Source organism: Nematostella vectensis, chromosome 9 (assembly GCF_932526225.1).
Source record: "Nematostella vectensis chromosome 9, jaNemVect1.1, whole genome shotgun sequence".
Taxonomy (NCBI): domain Eukaryota; kingdom Metazoa; phylum Cnidaria; class Anthozoa; order Actiniaria; family Edwardsiidae; genus Nematostella; species Nematostella vectensis.
The window spans coordinates 11,742,919-11,770,913 of NC_064042.1; the positions used below are offsets into that span (position 1 = coordinate 11,742,919).

The following is a 27,995-nucleotide window of genomic DNA, read 5'->3' on the forward strand; positions in this document are numbered from 1 at the left end:
TTGAACTTAGCATAAAATGTCATGTCAGTGTAATAGTGTTATATTGTATTTTTTTATAAAGACCTAACACTGATTCCCCTCCAAATTTTCTTTTTTTATGTTTCTAAACTTACTTAAAAGTACCATGTCGCAGATTTTTAGCAAGATGTGAGAAAGACTATTATGAAACAAGAGCTTCCTCTTTTTGAAGCAATTACGTTCTTTTGTCAATTTGAGAGAGCTGCGCGCGCTGAACATAGAACTTTTCGTTCCTAAATAATATGGATTCTAATTAAGCACGCGTCATAAACATCAATTGTGGTCAAACTGAGGTCATTGAATTAACTAATCATATTTACACAAGTATTGAAAGAAATACAACACGCAATGAAAGAAGACGAAAAACTTGATCCTGTTGAGCTTCAGATGGAAGCACAGCAAGAGCTCCGTGGTCTTCAACGCCAGTACCGTACCATTGTGAATAACAGGCAAGTTCTATGTAAAACTGTGAGAACTGCTTGCGAGTGATGCTTTGCACTGTTGACTAAGGAACTTGGGGGTACTGTGGTTTCAGGTTGTGAATAAGCTTATGTATCATAGCTAGAGTATCAAAAGCACTGTGTGTCCATGGACCCCTCTCCCATTCTTGACAGACTTTTCCATTTGTAATTCCCATCTCCTAATCGTGATACACATCTACTTATAATTCTATTTTACCAAAATAAGGCTGTACAGCCAATGGTTCACTACATGTACGTTTATCCTACTTTTTAGTATTTTGTTTTACAGTCATAGGTGTCATATGAAAAAGAATAGTATTTGACTTCAATAAGAAATGACATACTTTTGGTGACGAGTACTGATAGAAGGGTGGCTGTTGTGCTGTCAGGAGGGAGGGGAGGGTGGCTGTTGTGCTGTCAGGAGGGAGGGGAGGGTGGCTGTTGTGCTGTCAGGGGGGAGGGGAGAGTGGCTGTCGTGCTGTCTGGAGGGGAGGGTGGCTTTTGTGATGTCTGGAGGGAGGGAAAGGTGGCTGTTTTGCTGTCAGGGGGGAGGGGAGGGTGGCTGTTGTGCTGTCAGGGGGGAGGGTGGCTGTTGTGCTGTCAGGGGGGAGGGGAGAGTGGCTATTTTGCTGTCAGGGGGAGGGGAGGGTGGCTGTTGTGCTGTCAGGGGGAATGGAGGGTGGCTGTTGTGCTGTCAGGGGGAGGAAGTACAAAGTCTACTAACACACATCAACATAATAATAGGCGAGTTTACGAAGAGGAGACGAAGAATACTATACGCAAACAAGTGGCGGCTATAGAGACGCTAGAAGCCGAGAGGGTAGAGCTGGAAGATCTAATGAGAGTCGCCGGAAGAATGCGTAATCAGTGCATCGATCAAGCGAACTTGGATGAGATTAAGCAGCTACTGGACCGGGAGCAAAAACTCCAGGTATTATTTTATTTTCTGTCAATTCTGCAGTGATTGCTGCCATGAGCTTAGGAAGCACGTACCCACTACTGGATTATGAACTCTAGTAACGTGGTGGCTGCTCGGTATTTGGACAATGAGCTCAGAAAACACGTAGTAGCTGCCCGCTCTTTTGGTTCATGAGATCAGATAACACGTGATGACTGCTCGCTATCTGGTTCATGAGATCAGATAACACGTGATGACTGCTCGCTATTTATTTCATGAGTTCAGGTAACACGTGATGACTGCTCGCTATTTGGTTCATAAGTTAAGGTAACACGTGGTAGCTGCTGGCTATCTGGTTCATGAGATCAGATAACACGTGATGACTGCTCGCTATTTGGTTCAAGAGTTCAGGTAACACGTGATGACTGCTTGCTATTTGATTCGTGAGTTAATGTAACACGTGATAGGTTATTTCTATTTGGACCATGAGATCAGATAACACGTGATATCTGCCCACTGTTTGGTTCATGAGTTTAGGTAACACGTGACGACTGCTCGCTTTTTGATTCATGAGTGTAGGTAACACGTGGTAGATGCTCGCTATTTGGTTTATAAGGACATGTAACACGTGATGTCTGCTCGCTATTTGTTTCATCAGTGCAGGTGACATGTCAATCTTGGAACGGTATTGTACCCAGCTTGCGTGAGGAATATTCCTCCTTTACATAAAACGCTATTTTTTAAATATAATAAGATATTTCAATATTGAAAGACCAAAATAATAGTGTCATGCAAGCTGCGGCTTGATATGAGTTTTAAAGCCTAACTTGAATGCTGTGCCTAATTCAGGCAGAGATGCAAGAGGAAAGAGAGCGCAAAGCACGAGTCGACGAGCAAGTGCAAAACATGCAGGAGCAGATAGCGAACCACAGAAACAAAATGAAGGGCAGCACGGGCATCAGCCAAGAGACAACAATCAGAACACAGAACAAGATACGCCTTCTGACAAACAGGTGGGAAAACTAGCAGGACGACGTAGCTAGAACAAGAGGTGGTGATGATGGTATTGGTTGTGGTGGTAGTGGTGGTGATGGTTGTGAAAGTGTTAGTGGAGGTGGGGGGGGGGGGGGGGGGTGTGGTTAGATGCCTCAAACATTTCCTGTATTTGCTGGGGACAGTAAGACAGTAAGAGGCTGTTTTAATTTTATGCAGTTACTATCCCTTCCTGTAATAAACTATCCTTTCCTGTAAAGTACCCCTTCCTGTAATAAACTATCTCTTCCTGTAAAGTACCCCTTCCTGTAATAAACTGTCCCTTCCTGTAAAGTACCCCTTCCTGTAATAAACTATCCCTTCCTGTAAAGTACCCCTTCCTGTAATAAACTATACCTTCTTGTAAACTATCCCTCCCTGTAAACTATACCTTCCTGTAAGACGGTTGAACGTTTCTTGAAATATATGTGCGGTAAAAATCATGTTCTGATGGCATACACTTGATATGAAACCTAAAGACCCGATAACATAAAGTGCCTCATTTATGGTTTCCAACTCTTACCCACTTCATTGACGGGGCTTAAATTGATACGTTTTAGAATGGATATCTTCAGGAAGAAGTTTAACGATGCGATGACTTACAACCGGAACCTTCGCGAGAAAATGTCGCAAATCCAAAATCAAAAGCAACGTTTCGAGGACCTAAGCAAGCGCTTAGATAACACTTTGAAGGCCATGAAGGACGAGATAGACATGCTATCAGAGAGCGCAACGGGGCATTACCATGCGAGAGACGAAGCACAGCACAGGATGGCCTCCATAAGGGAGCGCAAAGAACGAGAGCTGGCCATGTACAACTTAGAAATCAAGGTAATAAATATAGAGAGATGATCTGCAACTGCTGTACAATCAGGGTAATACACAGAGCTGATAATACAACTCAGAAATCAAGATATACGAGGTAGTCGTCAACATAAGGGCTAGAAAGCTGTTTGATGATATAGTTCAGTCAGGGGGGTTCGTTTACCCATATTCGTTGACCATTTTCTCTTAGATAGCACGTCCTAGCTCGCAGTGGTACTAAATCTTCCTTCATCAGAGCGGACCTTCAAACTCGCTGCAGAGCAACGTTTTCTCTGATCTAGGAAGAAAAATCTCATGTATAAAATAAAATCATTACGAAATTGAAAGCACTTGAAGACTCGCTACTTTTTTAATGCTTCGCATCTCTTTCGAGTGAAATACTGGAAACGTTTCGCTGTACTACAGTGAGTCGATACTTGTCGGTGATTGGTGGAGCGCCTCAAAAGTATGCGAATACATTAGAATTGTCCATACTAGAATACATGGAAATGTTCCAGCGCTGTAAAGCACAATATCTTTGAGCACTTCTTTTAATGAACCTTTTCTAGGATATGATACGCGTGATTGAGCACGACAGCAAGCTCCGCGAGTTCATGGCCACAAAAAGCGTAGACCGCGTCCATGCCTTAGAACAGGAGCAAATGTCACGTGACCTGCGTAAACTATCTGCACTGTTGAACGGCCTGAAGCTAGAGGTTGATAGCTACGAAGATGTCTTTGCGCAGATCAAAGAAGCCACGGGTATCCACGATACAGGTTCGTACATCTCTCCCGTTGGGGTCCTGCCAGTAACCTCGCGTTCTGATTTGTCATTGGTAAATCAGAGTACATGTCAGGAAATATTACATTCAAATAGTTAATACATGGAAAACAACGAGAAAAAGGTCAAATCTGTTTTTTATTTTATTCTCGTTGCGGTAAACAGTCGGAACTGATATTTTTTCACCACCGCCTTTTCAAGCATTGCATGTGCGTGTGTGGGGGGGACCTCCTCTCAAATATTGACCTAGCATGACAAACACGCTATTTCAACTGTTTGCAGACACTCTAGTGCAGTCTTTCATCGATAACGAGGATACGAACTTTGCACTGTTCAACTACGTAAACGAGCTGACATCAGAAATAGAACCCCTGGAGGACGAGATCAAGTTTTTGAGGGATGAGATTGACCAGGCAAGTTTCGACATAAGGGTGGAAATGCCTCAGTAATATTTCCCTAAGAACGCCAGATTTTATCATAGAATCTAATGCTACATGGTTTTTTCTGTACCCGCCCTCGCCTGGGGCTAGTTACAAAAAGAAATTGTAATGCCATTATCAATCATAGCCAAATGGTCATCATTGCATTTTGTCTAGCGCGAGGGCTGCGCAGTCGAATAGGGCTCTGCTATAGAAACAGCGAAAGAAATATATACCCCTTCTTAATTTCTTTAATTTGTTAGACGAAGCGCGAAGGAGTCGAGAATGATGTCAGACGGCAAGAGATTCAGCGGGAACTGGAGGAGAAGTTAGCAGCAGTGTCGTTTCGTCACCATAACGCCTTACTGGAGTGCAAAAAAGATAGGAGAACATTGGAGATGCTGAAGGCATGTGTAGAGAGGGTATGTGTACATTGTCATCATTACATGAACGGGAGAATACTTGAGAGGCCGTAGCCACCTGAAGAGAGTGTACGTTTACGTTACGTACTTTGCTATCACTATATGTATGGGAGAACACCTGGGATACTCTGAAACTGTAGCCAATTATAGGGCTGACGTACAGATTGCTGTTATTATATGTACGTGAGAATACCAAAGATACTAAAGCCACGTTTAGAGGGGATACGTTACGTACACATGGCTATGATTATATGCATGGAAGAACGGGATTCGATTTTCGGACTAACCCGCGGTAACCTTAAATGCTATGGGGGTAGACTAAAAATCGAGTACGTTTAAAAAAAAATCGAGCCACGGAGAACACCAGAAGCCCAATCCACGGAGAAGGTGCTCATTTAAATACTTGTCAATCAACATTCGCCGTTTGCATTGATGTATATTTGAAATAAGTGTATAACATCACTGGCTATCACCGTCAGGTGTTCGCAGCAGTTGGATGCGACCGCAGCGTCATCGACAATATGCTGGGCACAGGAGCCGGCGTGGATGACAACAGCATCATGATGCACATGGGCATCATCGAGCAGAAGTGCAACCAGCTCCTGCAACTTCACGCCTGGGAGGGGCTCAAGAGGCTCGCCCAGTCCCAGCCAGCAGTGGTACACACCCTACAAGGCCAAGGACCGGACCCCCCTCAACCCATGCTGTCCATTATGCCGCCGACCATCGAGGAAGAAGACTACCAAGACGCGTCTACTAATGATGAGAGGCCGCTGACCATGGAAGACGCGAGGAAAATGGTGGTGAGCATGCGCAGTTCTTCTAAGGTACCGACTAGTTCCAGTACTCCTCGGCGAAATAGGCGCACATGAATTGGATAGAGTTTTATGATTGAAAGTGTTGTACATTTAACTATTTGTTGAATACCACAAAATAAAAGATTCCAGATTGTAAAATACGAGTCGTTTCATTGATATTGTATGTACAGATTGAGAAGGGCAACACAAGCTAAAATGGTACAATTGGGCGCGCAAGGATTGCTAGTATTGATACGCTGCCAACAGAGATTAACACATGTTATGCACAATGGCGCTAACCTGAAAACTACCTACTAGAATACATATTATTTGAGTTGAATTTGGTAAATGTTACAAAAACCAAGCTTAAAATCTAGACTATGAAGACTTTTGATTTTCGCTTTGGGGCTCGGTAAAACTAGGAAACATTGTTGAGAAACGATTTCCGTATGTCCTCAGCAATGTTGAATCAGAAGTCTAAACGGGGAAACATCAGGGCATTATTGCGTGCGTGAGATGCTGTCTTGTCTAGTGTTCAAGTTTAGTAAGTATGTCGATGGACGGCAAATACCCGTTTAGACCTAGCGCTGTTATGAACTACGCTTCGATGAAACACCCTGGGTAACAGTGAAGTTGATTGTTAAACGCGTTTTAGGACTAGTCCTATCTTAAAACGATTACCCAATGTGCCGCTACGGGCTCTTTGATTCTCGGTAACCAACTGGATCTCATTGCTTAACCAAATGGCTCAAGCTGACATCCCCCTACCCCTGGGTTGCTATTAGCTTTGGGTTGATTGCAACACTCTTAGTACAGTCGTATGTCTTGTAGATGCCGATCAGTCGGTCCGCCAGCTCAAACATATTGTTGCGTAAACTGATGATGATGAACTGTGCGTTCTTGGTCCGCTCCTGGAACAAAATATCTAGGGTTAACACATCCAATCCTGGACCGGCCAAAACCGTCTTTGAAGCTAGTAATATTCAGTCAGTATTAGAAGTCCCCCCTTGTTCTTTTGAAGTAGAATAGTTTTTGAGTTTCCCAGAATTCAGTAACGGCGGATTAAATAATTTTAGGACTGGTAACGAAAGTGCAGCCTATTTGGCACGTTATCTGATCTGCCCAAAAGGAAGTGACTATAACAAAATAGATACTTTTTGTATATGTTTTGAAATTAAAGACAGCTGTCTCAACTTGCTTCGAAAGTGCAGCCTGTTTAGCACGTGGTCTGATTGGCCCACCGTAAACGTTAAAGTTTAAGTTAAAGACAGCTGTGTCACCTTGATGTAGTTGGCGACTATGGAAACGTTCCTGAAATCAAGTGCGGCGTCGATCTCGTCCATCACATACAACGGCGTGGGCTTGAAGTGGTGCAAGGCGAACACCTAGGCAAACAGGTCAAACACGATTTTAGAATACAAGTTAAACCAGATTTGTGGTCATTTCTTACTGACTTGAAACATGTGATCGATTTATTATTTCCTTACAAAAGTTAAACACGACGTTAAAACACAAGACCAGATTTGCTGCTATTTTTTACTGTCTTGAATACAACTAGGGCATGTCTTCAGAAACAAATAAAACGATTTTCCCCCGAAAAATTCTGGTTCTTTTTATTGTAGATTAAATTCCTTATCTTTCGTGCTATCGTGACTTTCAAATGAAATCGAATTAAAATGTTAAATAAAACTGAAAGGTGTTATCCAGTCTAGTACATATTCTTTGAAAAGATCACTCCCTCCTCCATTCAGTTTAAATTTCTTTTTTTCAAGCGGACTCTTACCAGGGCCAGTGAGCTCAGGGTTTTCTCTCCCCCGGACAGATTTGAAATGTTTTTCCAGCTCTTTTTCGGCGGACGAACACTGTGGAAGAATACGTTGATACTATCAGTATCAGAAACTTATCTATTTCATGACACAGAGAAATAAGACAATAACCAATAAGACCAGAAGCCCTGTACAAACAGAGCTAATATTAGAGAGCTTAAGCAAGTCAACACGAACGGCATCAAAAACGGCGCGCGCGCTCACGAATTGCTGAAAAACGGCGTTGACGTCCGTGACAGGAAATCTAGAACGGCATTTTCCCTATTTTTACGTTCTACGCGCGCGGTCACGGACGTCAACGCCGTTTTTCCAACAATTCGTCAGAGTGCGCGCCGTTTTTGATGTCGTTCGTGTTGACTTGCTTAAGCTCTCTATTGCTGGCAAAGAGAGCCAGCATTTTTTTGGGAGGTGCTTCGAAAAATTCACCAATAGGTCTTTTGTCTGATGGTCACCCGAGCGAGGTGGTGCCAACAATGCTGGCGGATGTTGGAGCTGTTTCCACTAGTGGAATTACAGGTAGCCTAGTGTGTTAGCGCGTTAGCGTATGGGGCCTCTCAACTCTGCTGAAACGGGTTCGATTCCCGGTCAAGAAAAGGATAGTATCTTTCTGTTTCTCGATCCTGAATTGTGAACTTACTGGAGCTTGTGTTCCTCGAGCATGGTTTATTTTATTAACGCCATATGAATGCATGTATGTTCTTGTATTATTTTCATGAAACTTCCCGACACGTCTGGAGCAACTCGTACAGATGATTGGCATCACTAGATCAGTACACATGGACAGTGCTGCTGAATAACGTATGCGCATGCGCGTGCTCTGGCAAAACAAACACAATCGTACTGTTGGATCGTCCGAGTAAAGGTACGAAAGGCCGACTTCAGTCGCTGTTCTGACTAACTGTACAGCATTAAAACCATACTGTACAAAAGATGACAAATTTGTCTGATAATGAGGGATTCATGAAGAAAATTATAGCCTTAGCTTTGCTCTACGTTTTTTTAGCATTTGCCAAAATGTGACAGTTCGTCGGCAAAAACCGCCATTTAAAAACAAAACGGCTGGTTTTACCGAGCGTTAATGGAACTAGTCATGCGTTTTTTAGCACTGGAGTATACAGGTGTATATTCGAGTACCTGAAGACGATTCCCTCGGAGAATGGGTCGAGGCTATCCACTAACTCTAGCTCCGCGTCTCCTCCCAGTGTGATCATCTGCAAGAACGTCAAGCAGGCAATTAAAGATAACTTGTCGGTCATACCTTTGTCATTCATTTCATTGATTATTGGGGGACAAACTTTTCGATGAAATCTAAAACCATCGAAAACAAAGTTATATACTTCATTTATCAAATACAATAAAGAGTGCGGCAAGAACCACCCCAATCGGCCGATGGTAATGGATGCATTTTCTCACACATAACATCTTTGGAACTTTCTAGATTATTAAATGACGACTTACTGATACTCCCTTTAAACTTTTTTTCCATGCGCATAATAAACCCTGTTTCAATAGCCTTATAAATCTGCAATAACGCCAGCAGGCCATTCAGCATTTGTCCCTCAAACGTGATCATCTAAATCAACGTCAATCATCTCATAAACTCTTCTTTTAGAGTAATCTTGGTAAGGTAATCTTGCAAGAACGACAAACAGACCAGTAATCCTTTCAACATCGAGAGTATATAATATCAAAGAACGTCAAAAAGATCTACAACTATTTTTAAATACTACAGCACTCAACATAAGCTTTCAACTTTTCAACTATAGCACACCCTATCACAAAATAATCAATTCGCCTACATTATAGTTATGTATTTCCTTGAGCTTTGTGGTAAAGTAGTGTAAACCCCAATATAAGCATTTCTATTCGCCTACCTGATACATTTCTTTGAGTTTTGTAGTGATGATAGAAAACCCTGCCATGAACTCATCCAGTCTCTTCTTTCTCAGCGCCTCATGCTCCTTGCGCTTGTTGTCGCGGTCAGAGGTGACCTGGTCTAGCTCACCAACGCGTGCAAGATACGCCTCTTCCTAGACACGTCACGTTATCAATAGCCGTAAGTTAGACAACCTGGGGTCACATGACCAGTACATTGGTCAAGCAAATAACTGAGGGGGTGGGGGTTAACATAAAACAGAAGGGAAGGGCAAGGGAAATGAACAAAGTATACTGTCGTTTCACGTGGGGACGGGGGGGGGGGGGGGTGTTAAGAGTGTGGGTGATTAACTGTGCAGGTTCCAATTAGCGTCTTAGAATGTCGATCAACTATTCCTTTGCCAAAGTTTATATTTCGAAAACGAAGGACTACTTGAAAGAAAATGATCATTGTCGCAACAAACTCGATACTTAATTGATGATATTTTAATGAAAATATCTCAGATTACTCGCTTGAATTACATGATGGAAATGGATTCTTTGTGCGACTCGAATTTGTGCGGAAACGTAAAATGCCGGCGCGATGTCAGATATTTCAGGATCTGCTTCAGATACACATAGAAGACATGTCTAAATCAAATGTCTTTCCTTAGTATACCTGCCCATTTGTTTTACTTTCTAATTCATTTAAAGGGATCCACATTCTTACCTTTTTGCGATATTCCGCGATAGCGGCCATATTCGGCTTCAACTGCGCTAGCTTTTCTTCCAAAACTGTTATCTCATACTAGAACGAAAACAAGCTCAGATTGGACAATTTATTTCGAAAAATCACTGATAGTTACGAAAGGTCTTTTTTCACCCTAACTTGGAGACGAGAAATATCTTGATCTACAGATCACGAAACTTTGCTTGACTATAATAAGCTTAACCACCAATAAATAGAATAAGGAAATTTGTTTATTGTCCTAGAAATAAACGGTTACAATGCATAATGATAGGGTTGAGTTATCCTTTAAAATTACCATCACGGCTTCCTTGTCCACAGCTTCAAGGTCTTCCGTGCTGAGTTTAGGCAGCTCTTCTTTCTGCTGCTCATCGGAGATTCCTACACACTGTAGCTCAAGTTTGCTCAGCTATGGAGACAAAACAAATATATAATCAGTCAGATTACACTTGTGTTCTACGCTATAAGGGCGAGTAACCAGAATTTGCTGACGAGGGAGGGAGGGAGGGGGGGGGGGGTGGCTCAGATGGGAAGGCTTTGGTATTACACGTGCATACAGTGAAAGATACGGCAATAGTAAAGTCTTTGCCATTTACCTCTTTCTGCCAGTGCCTGACTTTCTGCTGATTCTCCTTGAAGACGGTCTCGTACTTCTCAACCTCGTGTTTCAGGTCGACCTCCTTGTTCTTCAGCTGGACTTCTTCTGCCTCTATCACGGCGTAATCTTGCTTGGTCTTTTCAAGCGCTTCTTCCATCTCCTTCATGTGAACCTGACATGATGGAAAGTGTCCCAAATCAGTTAATTTTACATAATATATAGCGGACGCAGCGTTATCACACTATTTTTATATACATGAAGCGTCATTGAGTAATGAAGGGAGTAATCCTTGTTAATATATCAGGGCTTCTGGAATTACGCGGAAAAAAACTCAAAATTACGCGGGATTCTTTGCTAAACTACGCGGAAAATCAATCATTACGCGCTAAATTACGCGGGATTTTGCAATACATTTTTCTTTAAAAATCAAAATTTTGCGAGATTCTTTACTGAATTAAGCACTAAATTACGCGGAATATCAATTGTTACGCCCAAACTACATTTTGTATCGAAGGAAAGCACGAAATAACTTGAAAAGGTTTATTTTTGGGCGAAAATATCTTAGGCGAGTTTTCATTGGATCCTAGCTAACAGCCAATTAAAAAGTATTTTATTATTAGTTCTAGGCCTTCGCGGCTTAGCAAAAAACGCCTAGTTATTTTATTAGTTTTCGAATTTCAGTTCGAAATATCGCACTCTTACGAAGAATATCTGTCTTTTTTTACGAGAAATAGAGGTAAAAACCCTAAAAGAACACATCAGCTGTGTACCTAAATGTTTTGTCCTTCAAAATTTAGCCAAATTACGCGGATTACGCGGAGAAAGCGAAATTACGCGCTTCCGCACAAGCGCGTAATTCCAGAAGCCCTGCTATATAGATTTAGGCACTGCCTAAAGGAGGAGCCAGTCATTTACATAAATACGAGCTCTTGGGAATGTAGGTGCAAGTTTTTTTTTTGTTAATTCACTCAGCCAACCATGTTTGCGGCACCATGTTGGGTGCGGGTGCGATCAAATTTGCGTTACACCACAGGGTTCCTGCGCGATGAAAAAAAGGAGTAATACTATATTTCTATACCTTCGCTAAAAATTCCTCGAGTCAACAACAAACAAAATATTGAATTATTTTTTTTATAGATTTTGTGCAACCTTTTGCAGAGTGTCATCCTAGCTAATAGCTTTTTCTCTCGGTTTTTCTGGATTGGCGCGTAAATAATCAGTAAAAAGTCACCGTAAAAGTAAAATCTCGGAGGTTCACAGCATTACTGCCTTGAAAAGGAGAAATGCAAGAATAGCTTGGATTGTATTCAAAGATCGATGTACAAAAACTAGCAATCCACTAAGCGCCCATAAAAGAACGCGTTAAATCAAAGGGCATTCTGATTCTGGATGTAAGACAATTTCAGCGTTTTGTCAGGCCCCTCCCCTTTTCTTTCAGCCCCTCCCCCCACCCCCACCCTAGGCTACTTCTCCCCTAGTACTCAGGTTAAAACGACTGCAACAAGAAAACAAAAAAGAGCGTTCTCGTCATATCCTTACTTGGGCATCTTCGTATGCTTTAAGAACTTGCGTTGCTTCTTCTTCCAGCCGCTTGAAGTCGTCCTTGAAGTGTCATATAATGTAAATATTAAGCATTTTTATATATAGCAAATATTAACATTGAAGAAGCACCAGGGCAAATCAGCTGAGCACCAGGGCAGATCCAGGGGTGTGTCTAAAAGTTTGTAAAGAAACATATGGGGGCTAAAATTCACACACTTTACTGCCGCCATATCTTTTAATACACCAGTGCTTTTTTTTGTTCGTCACTCTTTGGCGTGAAGGCTGCAGCCGTTTCAGTGCTTATTTTGGCGGTAGTTTGACACTCAAAACAAAAGACATGTGAATTCGTTATGCTAGTCGCCTATTAAGCACAGATACCAGTACCGCTGTTCTTTCGCGGCTTTTGCAACAAAATGGTGTTTCTTTGTACGCTGGGGAGAGATATCGATAGAGGGTGGTAAAATTTACCTCGAGTTTCTTCAGATAACAAGCATTCTCCTCCACTTCCTTCTCAAGAGAAGCAACCTTTTCTTCTGATTTTTGGATGTTTCTGTAAACGCAAAAAATGGCGTCCCTTACAATATCTCGTTCACACCTTTGCGGAGGATTTTCCTCTAGTTTTCTTCCCAAGAAAAAACCGCATTGCTCGGTGCTACTCGCTACCGTTAATTGGCAGCTGGGGTTACAATTTATCTTTAAACTTTGGTACAAATCATATAGGAACAGCGGTATAATTCTTCGATGTACATGGCATTTTGCCGGCTATGTTGCAATGTCGGGCCCCATACCAAGTCACTCATAGAACTTCAACAAACAAGGTTTTCCTTCTGTGTAACGTTTTGCTCCATCTCAATGTTAAAAAAAACTACTTCATCACGCAGTCGTAAGAAAACGTTTTAGCGCAAAAGCGACAAAAAACGACAATTATCTTCTTCCGATTACTGTCTGCCGTCAGAGAACCGTCTTTGCTGAATTTTCCTACTCTCGAGGGTCGCTTACCTGTTGGCAGTTTTAATGCCCACGGAAGCTTTCGTGATTTGTCCCTGGACCTCATCACAAGCTTTTGTGGCAGCATCAAGACGACTCTAGATGATGACATGATTTTAGTGTGTTACTTATGTCTTCATGGTGAGGATGAAAAACAATGATGCTATCCATACAACATTGATGGTGGTGATGTGGATATAATGACGATGGTTATATTAACGATGTTAGGAATGATGTCATAATGATGATGACAATGATGCTCAAGATGACACTGATGATATCATTTATCGTGTAATAATGATGATAATGATGCGGACATTATTATTATTATTATTATTATTATTATTATTATTATTATTATTATTATTATAGTTTTTTCTTACTGGTATCGGCATTATTTGATCTAATTATTGTTGTAATTCATTTTTTATATAACGGAATTTTCTATAGTTTCTTAATTGTAAATATCTATCTATTATTATTATTATTATTATTATTATTATTATTATTATTATTATTGACGTTACTTATCATGGTAAGGATGATGATGATGTGGATATAATGATGATGATGATATTAATGATTAATGAATTAATTAATGACTAGTTATTATTAGGATGGTGACACTGATGAGATAGACCATGATGCAACAATGGTGATGGTAATAGTGATCATATAAGTTATCATAATTATCATGACAGACAATGGCAAGTTTTCCCAAAATAAGGTCTGGTTAACTTTGGTAAGCTTGAATTTTTGCATAGAGGTTCCTTATGTTATGTAAACCAACATATCAAAAAGTTTTTTTTTAATGTATTCGTCGTCGAGATATGAGGCTTGAAGTGCAATTGTCAAATGTCCAAAGTATGAATTCTCCTCGTTTTTAGGGAGAAGTCGGACTCTGACCAGAAATTAAGCCAACTTTGCCGCTAATACCTAAATTTCATACCTTCCAAATTTCTTTAAAATTAAGCTTTTGATATATATATATATATATATATATATATATATATATATATATATATATATATATATATATATATATATATATATATATATATATATATATATCAATAATCAGAAAAGTACAACTACAACCGCCTGAGGAAGTAACTCCACTCCGAAAACGTCAACGGACACACGACATATATTTTTGGCAAAACCTAAGACAAGGAAATAGTTCAAAAGGATGTAGCAACGATTATGATGATGGCGATCAGAGAGGAAGAAGTAAATCTGACCTGTTGACCCTTGAGTTTTGCGCCCCCAATGTCCATAATCTGCCTGTGCAAGCTGTAACATGAGTCAGATAAAACCCAAATTAAAGATTGGTTCTAACTAAGACGCAAGCGCAGCGCTTACGTCCAAGTGAGAACCAACATTATTTATATTTGAACTACTTGTTTAGGTACAAATACCGTCATTGCTCGCATTTTAAGTGCCGCGGCGGTTATTCAATTTTTTATGCCCAAAGCTAGGCGCTTATTCAGGAGAGGCGCTTACTTCAAAGTCCGTGGGTAAAACGCTTTCAAAATTTTAAAAATTTTCCAAGAACCATGAATAAAACAAGCTTTGAAAAATAAAATAGAGGCACTTATTTGAGGGAGGCGCTTATTCAATTTTTTCCTCTTAGGCGAGGCGCTATTTCGGAGGAGGCACTTATACGAAGAAGCGCTTATTTGAAGAATTGCGGTATGGGTATTTAACTCTTTGGTATGGGTATTTTAGTACTTTTTTGAGGATTGTTAAAAAATTCAAACCAAGTGCACATGTTAAAAGCTTGCAGCTATGTTTCATTACAGGATAATGAGTTACCTTTGTACTTCCGCCTCGATCTTGGACGCTGCCGCAGCCGCTTTCTTCCATTCTTATCAAAAAGAAAACCACAAGTTAATTTCAAGGGTAAAGACGTGAAAGTAGAATTACTTTCTCAGAAGAATAACGGATATGTCAGAAGCCAATTGTGCGTTTTAATCATTAATAAATTCCCACGGGTGGTCTAAATTTAAACTAAGGCTTCATCTTGTATTATACTCGTACATGATGTCACGTGATCACCTCGTGTTGATGGTGCCTGGTGTGTCACACGACTCACCTTTGTCCTGCTCGGCGACGACCGTCTCGAGCCCCTTGACACGTGACTCTATTATGATGTCACGTGATCACCTCGAGTTGTTGGTGCCTAATGTTTTACATAACTTACCTATGTCCTGCACAGCGACGACCGTCTCGAGCCCCTTGACACGTGACTCTATTATGATGTCACGTGATCACCTCGAGTTGTTGGTGCCTGGTGTTTTACATAACTTACCTTTGTCCTGCACAGCGACGACCGTCTCGAGCCCCTTGACACGTGACTCTATTATGATGTCACGTGATCACCTCGAGTTGTTGGTGCCTGGTGTTTTACATAACTTACCTTTGTCCTGCACAGCGACGACCGTCTCGAGCCCCTTGACACGTGACTCTATTATGATGTCACGTGATCACCTCGAGTTGTTGGTGCCTAATGTTTCACATAACTTACCTTTCTCGTGTTTGGCGACGACTGTCTCGAGCTCTTTAACCCGTTTCTCGTCCGGTGTTGTCTTTTCGACTTCTTGCTTGATGTGTTTAATCTGGTCATTTAGCGCCTGTTGTTGTTCGCTCAAAGCCTGCACTTCCATACGGTTCTTCTCCAACTGATGTTCCAGGTTGGACACTTTCTTTTTTTGCTCGTCCACGGCTTCCTCTAGTTGCTTCTTCTGTTCTCGGTATTCCTGTAAAGAAATGTCGACACTCAGGCGTGTCAAACGAAAGACATCCGACCATAAAATCGAAACGAGATTCAACCGACAGTGAAACGAGACTCAATCGACCACGAAACGAAATTTAACCGACCACTATAACTACACTTAACTAAACATGGAACGACTCATACCCGAAACGGTTCTCCGCCAACGGTGATACAATACTAAACCGCAAGTGAAACGACTATAAAACGACAATTAATCGAGCCTGAACCGAAAGCCCATCATTAAACGACATTCACCCGACAGTAAAACGACACTCAACCGATTATGAGACGGCAATCAACAGACCAAGAAACGACAATCAACCGACCACGGTTGGGCCGTTGTAAGTTAGTGGGCTGTAGCGCCGGTAACATATGGCTGGGTCGGTTGATAAGTCTTTGTCAGTATACCTCTGTCGCTTTCTCCTCTTGCTCCAGTTTTTGCTCCATGCTTTTTAACTGCTGTGGCGAGACGTCAGAGACGAATGACGAGCACATGCGACCCTTAGCTACACGCGTGCCTCCCCCGCTCATGGTACCTGGGATTAGCAACAAACACGCATTGAACACGTGCTACACGCGTGCCTCCCCCGCTCATGGTACCTGGGATAAGCAAGAAACACGCATTGAACACGTGCTACACGTGTGCCTCTCCCGCTCATGGTACCTGGGATTAGCAACAAACACGCATTGAACACGTGCTACACTTGTGCCTCCCCCGCACATGGTACCTGGGATTAGCAAGAAACACGCATTCAACACGTGCTGCACTTGTGCCTCTCCCGCTCATGGTACCTGGGATTAGAAACAAACACGCATTGAACACGTGCTACACTTGTGCCTCTCCCGCTCATGGTACCTGGGATTAGCAACAAACACGCATTGAACACGTGCTACACTTGTGCCTCCCCCGCACATGGTACCTGGGATTAGCAAGAAACACGCATTCAACACGTGCTGCACTTGTGCCTCTCCCGCTCATGGTACCTGGGATTAGAAACAAACACGCATTGAACACGTGCTACACTTGTGCCTCTCCCGCTCATTGTAGCTGGGATTAGCAAGAAACACGCATTCAACACGTGCTACACGCGTGTCTCGCCCGCTCATGGTACCTGGGATTAGAAACAAACACGCATTGAACACGTGTTACAAGCGTACCTCCCACGCTCAAGGTACTTTGGATAAGCACCAAACACGCATTCAACAGGTGCTTTGCGTGTGCCTCCTCTGCTCATGGTACCTAACATAAGTGACAAACACAAATTGAAGACGTGGTACACGCGTGCCTACCCAAATCATGCTACTCGGGATAAGCAAAATATTGGACACGTGCTATACGCGTGCCTCCTCAACTCATGTTACCTTGAATAAGCAGCAACACAAACTTTACCTGATTGATCAATCAGTGACCCCTGTAGCGTAACCACGCGCCAACGCTTGTTGCCCTGAGAAGACAAAGAGAAAAAGTATTACTCATAAGAGTGTTGATGATGATGACACTCATCGTTGCCACAACAAAGGTGTTTTCATAATCACCTTATTACAATTTATTTTCGCGATTTCGGAGACGCGATATAAGGTGCTCAAAAAATGGATGCGCGATGTGAGAAGACATAAAGACTTTTGATGAAACCGTTTTAAACGGCAACACCATGCCTTTTTTCAAAGTAGAGCATTACTTTTTGCTCTAATAAATATTTTTGGGTTCCTTTATCCTGCAAAAATTAGGAATTTTTTTCTCAGAAGCGAAAACGAAAATCACGAAATTAAGTGTAATAAGGAACCATCGCCACTACTATTAACATTGTTGTTGACATAATCAATATCAAAATCATTGTGGAGCCTGGGTGGCAATTTTGGCATGGAATCAGTATTGTGTAATTCCAGTTCCAGGGGTTATGGATATTTTCTGGAATTACACATTTATAGTTCATGTTCCTTCAGCACAGGGCCCCGGACTCGATATCCGGGTCAAGCGTGTTTTTTTTTTTCAATTTCGTCATTACCTGAAAGGCGATTCTCGTAGCTTGCTCCAGCTCATCTGCGACGAGAGTGTTTCTCAGTGCAAAATAGAAGGCAGTTGAGACCTTGGCGTCCTTCACTCGTACCAGGTCGTACAGACGTGGAACATTGCTGGGTCTACAAATATGGAGAAGGGAATGGTGACAATGTAATTCAGAATTCAGGATTCAATTCAGGATCCCTTAAAATGGGACAAATCTGGCGATAATTGAAAAGGAAATACCCCTTCTTGGTGCCCATTCAGTATAAATATCCAGCTCTGAAACTAGCAAATTTTTTTTAATAAAAAAAATCATTTTGGCAAGCTTGTGTAAAGTCTTTTGTTTGGTATATCTTTGCCTGGTCCACTCATAGCGCATGGAACTTCGTGTGGGTCATGCATTTTTTTTTTTCAATCAAATGAACCATGTGGGATTCTTCAGGTTATCTTCTCATCTGGACATGATTATATGGTTGCACTTACGTTTGTATCTTCGAGGAAGCATCTTTACGCCATACCTCCACCTGAAAACAAAAACAAAAATGAAGGAGTTATTGAAAGTGTGCTTTTGATTGTCTTTGTTTACCTCGTGACGAATGCTTACCAGGGGTTTCATTAAGCGGCCCGAGCGCCGGATACTTTTTTTTTTGAAGTCGTGAACTAAAAAGATAAAATAACTTCCACCCCCTACTTATCAATCTCCACCGCCTACTCTGAAAGTTAATGAAAGCCCTGCTTACGCTACTCTTCCACATAAAAATGAAGAGTAATGGCTGCTATTCGTTCATCATTCGCGATCCATGTTTACATGTACACTTCCACATATATAAATGAGTCAATTTGAGTTTTTACTGGTGAATAAGCGCGTTTACTCAAGTAAAACCTTTGCACCGACATTTCCATGGACATAAAAAAAGACAATTAGAAAAGACTCAAGAAACAATTTCCCCTCATGTCGTTTGTATACACGTTTGTATTCATACCTTGTCGAGACCTATGAAAGTAGCTGCTCCTATGTTGTTTTTCTTCAAATACTGCACGCAGGTCTGCGCAGTCTCCATGGTGTCACAGACAATATGGTCTAGAGCGCCGCAGGCTGTGCTGATGGCAATGTCATACTTGTCGTCTATAGCACCGAGATCACCCTGTCCAAGAGACAGGAAACGTTTTCAGAACTATAAGATTTACCGCCACACAGCTGTACCAACATTTTAAACAGGATAATGTATTCCGCCACAAATCTAATATCGATGTTTCATAAGATGATGTATTCTGCCGCAAACCTAATACCGACGTTATAATCCATCCTATCGCATAACGTTGAACGAAGATTTTGAGACTTCTTTTGTTTTCAGTTTAGAACAAAGGTCCCTTGGTTTAGAAACACAAGGCCATGAGGTCCTTGGAGATAATATTCCCCCCACCCCACAAAACTTTGACACAACATTGTATGACTTGTAAATCCTTTTATAGTTTCATCAGGAATTAAAGCCCATGTTTAAGGAATACAAGCCCATGTTTATGGAATACAAGCCCATGATATCATCGCAGATAAGTTATTTCCCTTCAGCTAATGCCTGCATTGCCTTTACAGTAGCAAAACAATATCAAGTTTTACAAGGCCATGATGTTATTGGATATAGTTTATGAAAATCAGTATTCGGTCCCCGCTATACTACTTGGGTAGTACTTACCAGCCTGCCATAGAGACCTGGGATCTTGCCAGCAGCTTTCTGCTTCATTAACGCCTCAAGCACATTGCCCCTACATTGGAAAAAAATATTCCTTTATGCATATATATCTTTCGGGTTTTTTTTCACTGATATAGAGTAAAGTGTTTAGGCTAAAATGGCACATTTTTCAATTTCTATCAACCACTTTTACGTTATTATTTCTGATAAAAAATACAACTGTTTATTTCTAAATTACCATGTTACTTGAGTATGTTATGGTTGAGGGTATTGTATACTAGCTAGTTGCTTGAATTACTCAACGGAAATGGATGCTATGCATTCCCGGTATTGTACGGGACCAAAAAATGGTGATTTGATTGTTCTTTTTTATGTGTCTTTGCTTATAGAAAATTAGCGACAGGGAAGACAAGTACAAATGAACACAGTTTTTATGCTTATGTACACGGGTGCTCACCGGCTCCGGGATGCTTGAAGTGAGCTCCTTGCCTCCTCAACTTTAGACCTGATGCTACGAAGCTGAAAAAAAAAAAAGAAAAAAAAATAGCAATTGTGAAATACTGCAGAATGATAGGACCTAAAGGAGAATCGCATATGAAGCATAATCTCACATACAGATTTTTATATAAAATCAAATTTCGAGAATGGATCTGGGGGAATTTAAACTACCAACTACTGAAATACCATCTTCATCTCTCCCACAAACACTTGAATGGTAGAAACTCTCACCTCTAATGCTAGAATTGAACATGTTCAAATTGAATGATAATTTCCGAGAGAGCGTAAGAGTGCACAATAAAATAGTCAAGAGAGTTGAAACTCTTTTAAAAATTTCACTGAGGCTTAAACAGGGCTTGTTTTCCCTTCAATTTCCTGAATTTATTGCTATCGAGTGTATAAAAGCCTTGTGCAACCAGCCTCTGGTTAAGTTTGCAGTACAGAGCAGTTGTGATTGTTCAAACCTCTTGTGAAGACTTGGCCTCCCCTTGAACAGCCTTTTCAAGATCAGCTTCTGCCTTTTTCAGGTTATTCTTCAAGTCAGGGAGCTCCTTCTCAATGGACTTTATCTCACTTTAAACAAAAGCAAGAGGCTTTAGCAATACTGGGGTAGGTTTGTTTGAGAAAACCGAAGGATTATCTGCTAAGGGAGAGTCATTTTCCACAGTTCCCTGCACCATAAACTACCTTTTTCTCTGTGTTTGCTTCTGAATGACACTCTCTAAGTTGGCGTGTGCTTCTCGTAACTGTGTCTGAGCATTCTTGTGTTGACTGTTGTAGATCTCCAATTCACTTTTAGCAACATCCATCTTTCAGAAACAATTACAATATACATTAAAATTAAGTGCATGCTCTTTGCTTGCTGGTTTCATAAGTCTCTCAAATACAATAGAGATGCAGTCCTTTTACCTAAGTAACATGATTTTGCTTACAGTACCTTGGATTTGGTTTCATTTACATCTTTGTTTTTCTCCATTAACTGTTTTTCTTTTTCCTGTGGGTGCAGAATACATCAGCATTAAGAATGTAAAACATATTCATCACTAAATCTTAGACTATGATGCCTTCTTGAAAAACAAAACAAAACAACTGACATTGTCAATGGGTATACTATATGATAAAGAAAAAGAAAAAGTCAAAATCAGTGTTACAGTACATACATCAAATTCAAGAGTCTGGACTTGACATGCCCAGCTCTTTTGCTTTGGTTTTCTTTTAAAGACGGAAAGAACTTTTTTTGGAAATATACTATTATTACAGCACCTCCTTCTCATTTTGAAGTCCTTCTGTTTCACTCTTAAGACCTGAAATTTTTAGAATAGAATTATCATCCAATTGCTTTTTGCACTTTATAGAATATAATTGCTTATACAACAACACTCGTAAATCGCAAGCTCTGATTGGTCAAGGGTCCATGTGTTAGTGGGTCAGCATGTGGGCACCCCCCAAAACTGGATTGTTAAGTAAGAAAACATTTTGATTGTTGTATCTGCGTCTCATTGCATACTTTTTTGTTCATGACACACTTTGACGTCATCTGTGCATCTATTAGAGTGCAAACGCATGCAAAATTGAGATATGGTAAAATTATGCAAAATTGAGATTTGGTTAAATACTATATAGGGTTTTTTTAATATTTGTTCTCAATCTCACCTGCCATAACCTCTGCAAGTTGGTCCTCTTCTTTTATTTTCTGTGACTGGAAACCAAAATAAAAAGGTTTTACCAGTACAAATAGTAATTTGGTAGCACTTACTATACAGTAGCTACTGTACATAGGTAGAACTCACAGAACAGGGGTGTAGCTAGAAGAAATAACATAGTAAGGGAGGGAGGGGCAAGCCTTCGTTCTTTCTTTCCTAGTGCTTGCTGGGGGGTGGGGGGCGAGGGAATAGGCATCCTTTTCTTTCATATGCCCCTTGTATCTAAAATTTACCTCAAGTTGTTGTATTTTTTTCTCCAGCTCTTCAACTTGTTTTTGGTTCTTCTCTGGAGCATCCTTCAGACTTGCAAGCTAAAGACAATAAACTCAATTATCTGACAATAATTACAATGGTAATAAACTATGTGAATGCTTTATCTCAACATATTGCTTCATTTTTGGGGGGGTGAACTGGGGGGGGGGGGGGGGCAAACAACATGCAAATGTTACCTTTTCTTTTTCTTTCTCCAGACTTTTCTGTAACTTTTTACCATTGACCTTGCCATGCTTGAAGTCCTAATGATCATGGAAATTCATCATAATGAAAAACAGGTTAAATTTTTTTTTCAATTTGACAATCCTGTACCTCTCTTAATTTTAGGTCATCTCTTTCATATGCAGCAAAATTCTCTTTAGTCTCTTCAGCCACCTTTCGTAGCTTGTCACATTCTCTAACAAAGAGAAAATAAATGAAAAGTCAAGTTTCTTTTACTATTTAAATTACTACTGCATCAATTCCCTAACAGTTGTACACAAATACATTGATATTTACTACAATGAATCTCAAATGAATGCATATGATGTAGGAAGCCTCAGCAGTTGAATCCTGTTGCTCTGGTCTATAAGACTTGCACATAGATACCGTAAAATTCTGATAATAACCCCTGGGCTTATACTTTTCAAAGGCCTTATTATTATTTTTTTTTATTTGGGGGGGGGGGGGGGGGGGGGGCTTGTTATTGGAGGGATTTTTGTGCTTATGAAACATTGACCATTGTCTATGGCATTAAATATTACTGTGTTCATGGCCTGGTTTTTTGGTAAAAATGTTATTCAAACACAACAGACTTGGATCGTATGCAACAGATGTACTAACTTTGTCATCCCTTTGTACTCTTTTCCTTTGGTTTTCTTACGATCTGTAAAATGAACCATAATTGTATAAGTTTTATAAGTTTTCAAATACAGTAGGAGAAACAAAGAAATGTGGTCAAACCTGAACAATCTGCAAGCTGCTTGTGCAGCTCATCAAATCCTGTCTTCACCTCATCTCTCTTACTTTGGGCTTTTTCCTCATTTTGAGAGCACTCATAACTAGAAAACAGAATTTCCCACAGCTTCAAACAACGACTTTTTATGGCTTATGTCAACGAAATCCCACAAATGCACACAACTAAAGGAATACTGTAGCTCTGCACTATTTTTCTCAGTTGTCACTGAGTTGTCACTCCTTCACTGCAAGATGGAAGAATTGTTATAAACCCACTTGGCAAAGTAATCAAAGAACCTAGCCAGGAATTGCTGAGGGGAGTTGTGTTTGAGAGGGGGTGTGAGGGGGTATACATGCCCTTTCCTTCTAACCCTAGCTACATGTATGCCTCTGAGAACTATTTGCAAAAAGAAATTCTAAAAAAAAAAATCCTGTGAAATTTTTTTTGCAGTGATGAAAATTCAGAAAGGAAAGGATTTTAATTTTTTATCTAAACTTTTCAGAGCCAGAAGAATATAAAGTTCAAATTTACCCACAAATTGACTCACATGTAACGCTGGAAAAGTGTGTTCCGCTTTCTTGTGATGCCATTTTCCATGTTGATGTATTCAACAGCCTCATCTTTAGACCCTTCCAACTCATCTTTTTCTTTCTCAACAGCTTTCACACGGTTCAACTATAAATAAACAGCCACCAAATTGAACAGATCTGAAGCATCTAAGAACGGATTTGTGATACTTGCAATCAGTAGGCAGAGGTGATGGGAGGTGAGAGAGGGAACAGCCTTTTAATAAGAAAGGCCAGGCTAGACCCATAATCCTTTTGTGGTTTTCTAAATATTGTATTTCTTTGTTGAGACAGGCTGATTATTTATTTACATCTATTTGTATTTTTAATTTCATCCAGCTACTGCAACATACAATATATGGGGCAATTTTTATTCATAAGCAACATTCATTCATTTATCACATCACATCACAACATAATACAGTATCAAATAATGATGTGGCTATAAGTTTGGGTATGGTCTATATTTACAATTGTGATTCCCATTTTGCAGCTTTTACTTAAGGGTGCCTAAACATGTACATATAGTATTTTCTAAATCCGAAGGTACCTCTAAGAAAAGAGGGTGAGTAACTTGCTCTTGAGCAGGATAATGGTACTGCAATTAATTCTAAAATTACATACTGTACATACGGTACATACTGTACCTTTTCTCCACGAGCTTCGTTCAGCACTTCCACCTCCTTAGCCAGTTCTTCTATTGGTTCCTTGTATCGACTGGAGCCAATTATATCTTCTAGATATTCTAACATGCCATCTTCATGCTCTGTCAAAGCTTTTGGCTTCATCATTGATATCTGCTCTACCTCCCCCTAGATTGACAGAGAGCCAGAAAAGCATGTAGCTATATCAAATGCTATTTTACCTGTGAGCAGAGGCCTTTTTTCTCTGCCAATCGAAACAAAATGCTAATCTGCTGTTGATCACTCACACATAGAGTGGAACCTCATTATAACATTGCATTGTTACAATGCAAATCAAGGCTATTTCCCATTATATTGCTGTTTTTTGAGACCCAAATGCTGATCATTATATTGCCCAGTAAATGCTTACAAACCTGGAGGATTAGGAAGCGATTATGATCCAGATCTATTCCAACATCTCGCAGCAGCTTTGCAACTTCTTTGAATGGCATCTTACGGCCATTAACATGGTAGTCAGAAGAGTTGTCCTTACGGGCTGTACGGGACACCACAAAATTACTGTCTGGTACCACTTCAAACTCATCGTCTGGCTGAAGGTAAAAAGATTGTTTTAATTCATATATGGTTTTAGTGTCACAAAGCCAGGTACAGTAGAACCTGGCACGAAGTGCCAAGATACTGGGGAATTCTGTCTGTTATATCAAGGTCTTGTTCCATACATACATTTTACTGTAATTTAGGCTTGGCTGAAGGAAATTGTTTATTATACCAAGGACTTCGTTATATAGAGGTTCATTAAAACAAGCGTCATAAAATAGGTGTTATAAAATAGCATAAAGGTGGCCAATTTAGGGGGAGAGGGTGAAACTGGCAAAGCAGAACACAGTAAGAGACTAAGGATGAATATAGGCCTTACTGTTCACATTGAGGGGGTAGGGATAAAGATGCAACAGCTGTCAATCATTGATGCTATCCCTGTATTATGACTAGCTATATTTTCAAAAGATGCTTTCACTTCTTTCGGAACTCATTCCTCAACAAAAACAAATTATAGCACCCAAATTGTTCAGTTGAAAACTTTCCAAATTTATGGGAAAAGTAAAATTTTCCACTGGAATATGTTTATTTGGCACTATCTATTGCATGCATAAACAATGGATAAGTATTGGGACAAATATTGACACTATATTGGGACCTCAATATAATATTAAACGTCTTGACACTACATCTTTTTTTTTTGGGGGGGGGGGGAGATTGAGAGACTTTTTTTGAGAAACATTTATATTCAAATTCTAAAGCAAAGAAATACAAAACAACTATTGTATCACATAAATATCTCAAAAATAGTATGGTGCTCTTTGAACATAAGGAGTACTTAGAGAAATTAACTTAACTTATTAATGATTTGACGTGATTTAGAATAACAAATGTGACGACTCACGCGAAAACGTACCTTAGAGCTTCTCAATTCCGCTAAACGGGCGCGAGCGTTCTGCGAAACGGGCGCGAGCATTCCACGAGATAAGAGCGAGCATTCCGCGAGATGGGCGCGAGCTTTCCGCGAGATAGGCACGGGCGTGAGCTTTTGCAAAACGGCGGCAAGCCTTTTGTTGAGTTGCGAGCACATAACAGAACAATCAGCAAAAGGGCTGAATCTTGAATCTTTCGATTTCCAAAGTCTGTGAAACGCAATAGACATCTACTGTGGTCTATACCTTAGAAAAAGCCTCTCTTAGGATAGAAGTAAACAAGTAAGCAAGTATTTGAGTTTGGTTTCGTTGAGGTCTCGAGTGCTAGCAAGGGAATCAACAACAAAGTTGCTACGATGCTACATCAAGACAACAGCGCTATTACCAATCACCTCTTGAGGGATAGCTTGATATCAACTCCGACAGTTTGACATCAGTCGGAAGATGTTTCGCTCGAAGCCTTGGTTCGCTAGAAGCCATATACTTGGATATACTAAGAAAACAACGTTTAAACATACTATGGTTTAAATATATAGAATTATAAATAAAATCTTATAAAATCTAGTTGTAGTAAAGTTATTTTTCTACATATACACTTGAACAACGAAGCTTCTTAAGGTGCCTTCGGCTGGAGCAATGTAGCGATTGCGACAATCTTTTTTGTGGTATCTATGTGGATACGCGATTTTTTGAGCGAAGGTAAACCGGCGTGATTTATTCGCCGCCGACATATAAACATATTGTTGTTCTTCAACAAAGACACTCGAACAACGACGCTACTTTGGTTTGCGTTCGGCTCTATCTAATGGAGCAATGTAGCGATTGCGTCAATCTTTATTTCAAAAGAAAGCTCACATATCGGGAATCTTTCAAGAGTTCATGTCAAAAACTGTCGCCCTTATTCCCCGAATATACTACTTATCTCTAGTAACTTACACAAAATTGTCCTCAAATTGCCAGACTAACTATTTCGTATGTATTTGCGATTCGAGAGAGGTACAATCTGTGAAAGTTTGTCAAGGTGCTTGGGTACTCTTCTAAAAAAGCCGTAACGACACAAATTCTAGACAAAATCGTCGCTCCGTGCTGGGTAAAAAAAATCGTCCTTTCGAAAAATCGGAGTTGACTAAGGATCAACTTGCTGGTTGCTATTCCGTGTCATTTATAAGATACAACCCGCGAGTTGTGTTTGGCAAGTCGCGAGGCTTCCCGTTGTCAAGGCGCAAGCGTTCCGTGAGAAAGGCGCGAACTTTCCGTTATTTAGGCGCGAGCGTTCCACGAAATGGGCGCGAGCTTTCCGTTATTAAGGCGCGAGCATTCCGCAAGAAGGCCGCGAGCTTTCCGCGAAACGGGCACGAGTTAGGCCAAACTTGCGGAAGACCCTAAGGTACGTTTTCGCGTGAGTCGTCACAAATTGGTGATACTATACTGTATTTTTAACCTGCATCTATAGTACGTTTAGCCGTACTCACCAGATCAATAATTCTTTGGAAGTGGACAGATACAGTACAACTGGCTACGTTTGGGTGTGCCGATGAGTTATGAATCAACTGTGATACTTTTTTTGTCCGAATCATCTTGGAGCGATACCCGAACACAAACAACATGGCGTCGATCACATTCGATTTCCCACTGCCATTGGGACCAACGATCGAAGAAAAACTCTGAAAAATTATAGATCAATAATTAGTGGTACTATTAAGTCATGTTAGCAGTGTTTCGTACACGGAAGACAAGATACAGAAATGTACTTGTTTTCTTATTGATAGCCAAAACATGGTCCCAAAACATTATGAAATTTAACGTTCGTAACCATGTACTTAAGGTTTCTTAGCTAAAATTACAAGTAACACACATGTTTTGCCCACCAAAACATGTGTGAAAGCATTTTAAATACAACCGGTTTATCAATCAGTGACCGTGTTGTAAAAAAAAGTTTAACGTGACAAAGTTTACCTTGTGAAAAGGGCCAAGTTCCTGCACTCCTGCGTACGATTTAAAGTTTTCGTTGACAATCTTAGTGATCATGAGCCTGGGTTCACGACTTGGAGTTTTAGGATCCTCTTCCATGGTATTTTCGGATGGATTTTGGCTTTGTTCCGTCTCCATTTTATCAACTTCGTCCGCCATTTTCTTTAGTTCTTATCGTTTCCTTATCGTATCAGTTTGGTTTTGGCGCCAGAATTTACTGCGCTTTGGTTTCCTCTAGGGTAGGGTGTGTAACAGTAAAATAATGTAACGAAAATTCA

General features: G+C 40.5%; 2 protein-coding genes across 2 annotated transcripts; one reads left to right on the forward strand and one right to left on the reverse strand.

Annotated features, from left to right (window-relative positions):
- Positions 1 to 290: 290 nt before the first annotated feature.
- On the forward strand, positions 291 to 5,791 carry LOC5512409 (coiled-coil domain-containing protein 63). Its single transcript, XM_032381793.2, has 8 exons — positions 291 to 467; positions 1,224 to 1,410; positions 2,227 to 2,390; positions 2,970 to 3,240; positions 3,783 to 3,990; positions 4,277 to 4,407; positions 4,677 to 4,835; positions 5,315 to 5,791. The coding sequence occupies exons 1-8, from the start codon at positions 367 to 369 to the stop codon at positions 5,705 to 5,707; spliced, it is 1,614 nt and encodes a 537-aa protein (XP_032237684.2). The 5' UTR covers positions 291 to 366; the 3' UTR covers positions 5,708 to 5,791.
- Positions 5,784 to 27,927, reverse strand: LOC5512408 (structural maintenance of chromosomes protein 4). Its single transcript, XM_032381792.2, has 36 exons — positions 27,703 to 27,927; positions 27,219 to 27,410; positions 24,691 to 24,867; positions 24,281 to 24,445; positions 23,615 to 23,742; positions 23,073 to 23,170; positions 22,953 to 22,995; positions 22,443 to 22,527; positions 22,307 to 22,372; positions 22,091 to 22,168; positions 21,808 to 21,853; positions 21,418 to 21,458; positions 21,092 to 21,148; positions 20,842 to 20,963; positions 20,619 to 20,727; positions 20,114 to 20,175; positions 19,660 to 19,729; positions 18,949 to 19,110; positions 18,449 to 18,489; positions 17,970 to 18,102; positions 17,354 to 17,408; positions 16,372 to 16,499; positions 15,715 to 15,946; positions 15,003 to 15,054; positions 14,429 to 14,480; positions 13,200 to 13,285; positions 12,669 to 12,750; positions 12,198 to 12,260; positions 10,657 to 10,830; positions 10,359 to 10,469; positions 10,043 to 10,120; positions 9,333 to 9,488; positions 8,593 to 8,669; positions 7,416 to 7,494; positions 6,913 to 7,017; positions 5,784 to 6,543 (listed from the first exon to the last, which is right to left on the reverse strand). Exons 1-36 carry the CDS (start codon positions 27,874 to 27,876, stop codon positions 6,397 to 6,399), a joined length of 3,726 nt encoding a protein of 1,241 aa, XP_032237683.2. The 5' UTR covers positions 27,877 to 27,927; the 3' UTR covers positions 5,784 to 6,396.
- Between the last annotated feature and the right edge of the window lie 68 nt (positions 27,928 to 27,995).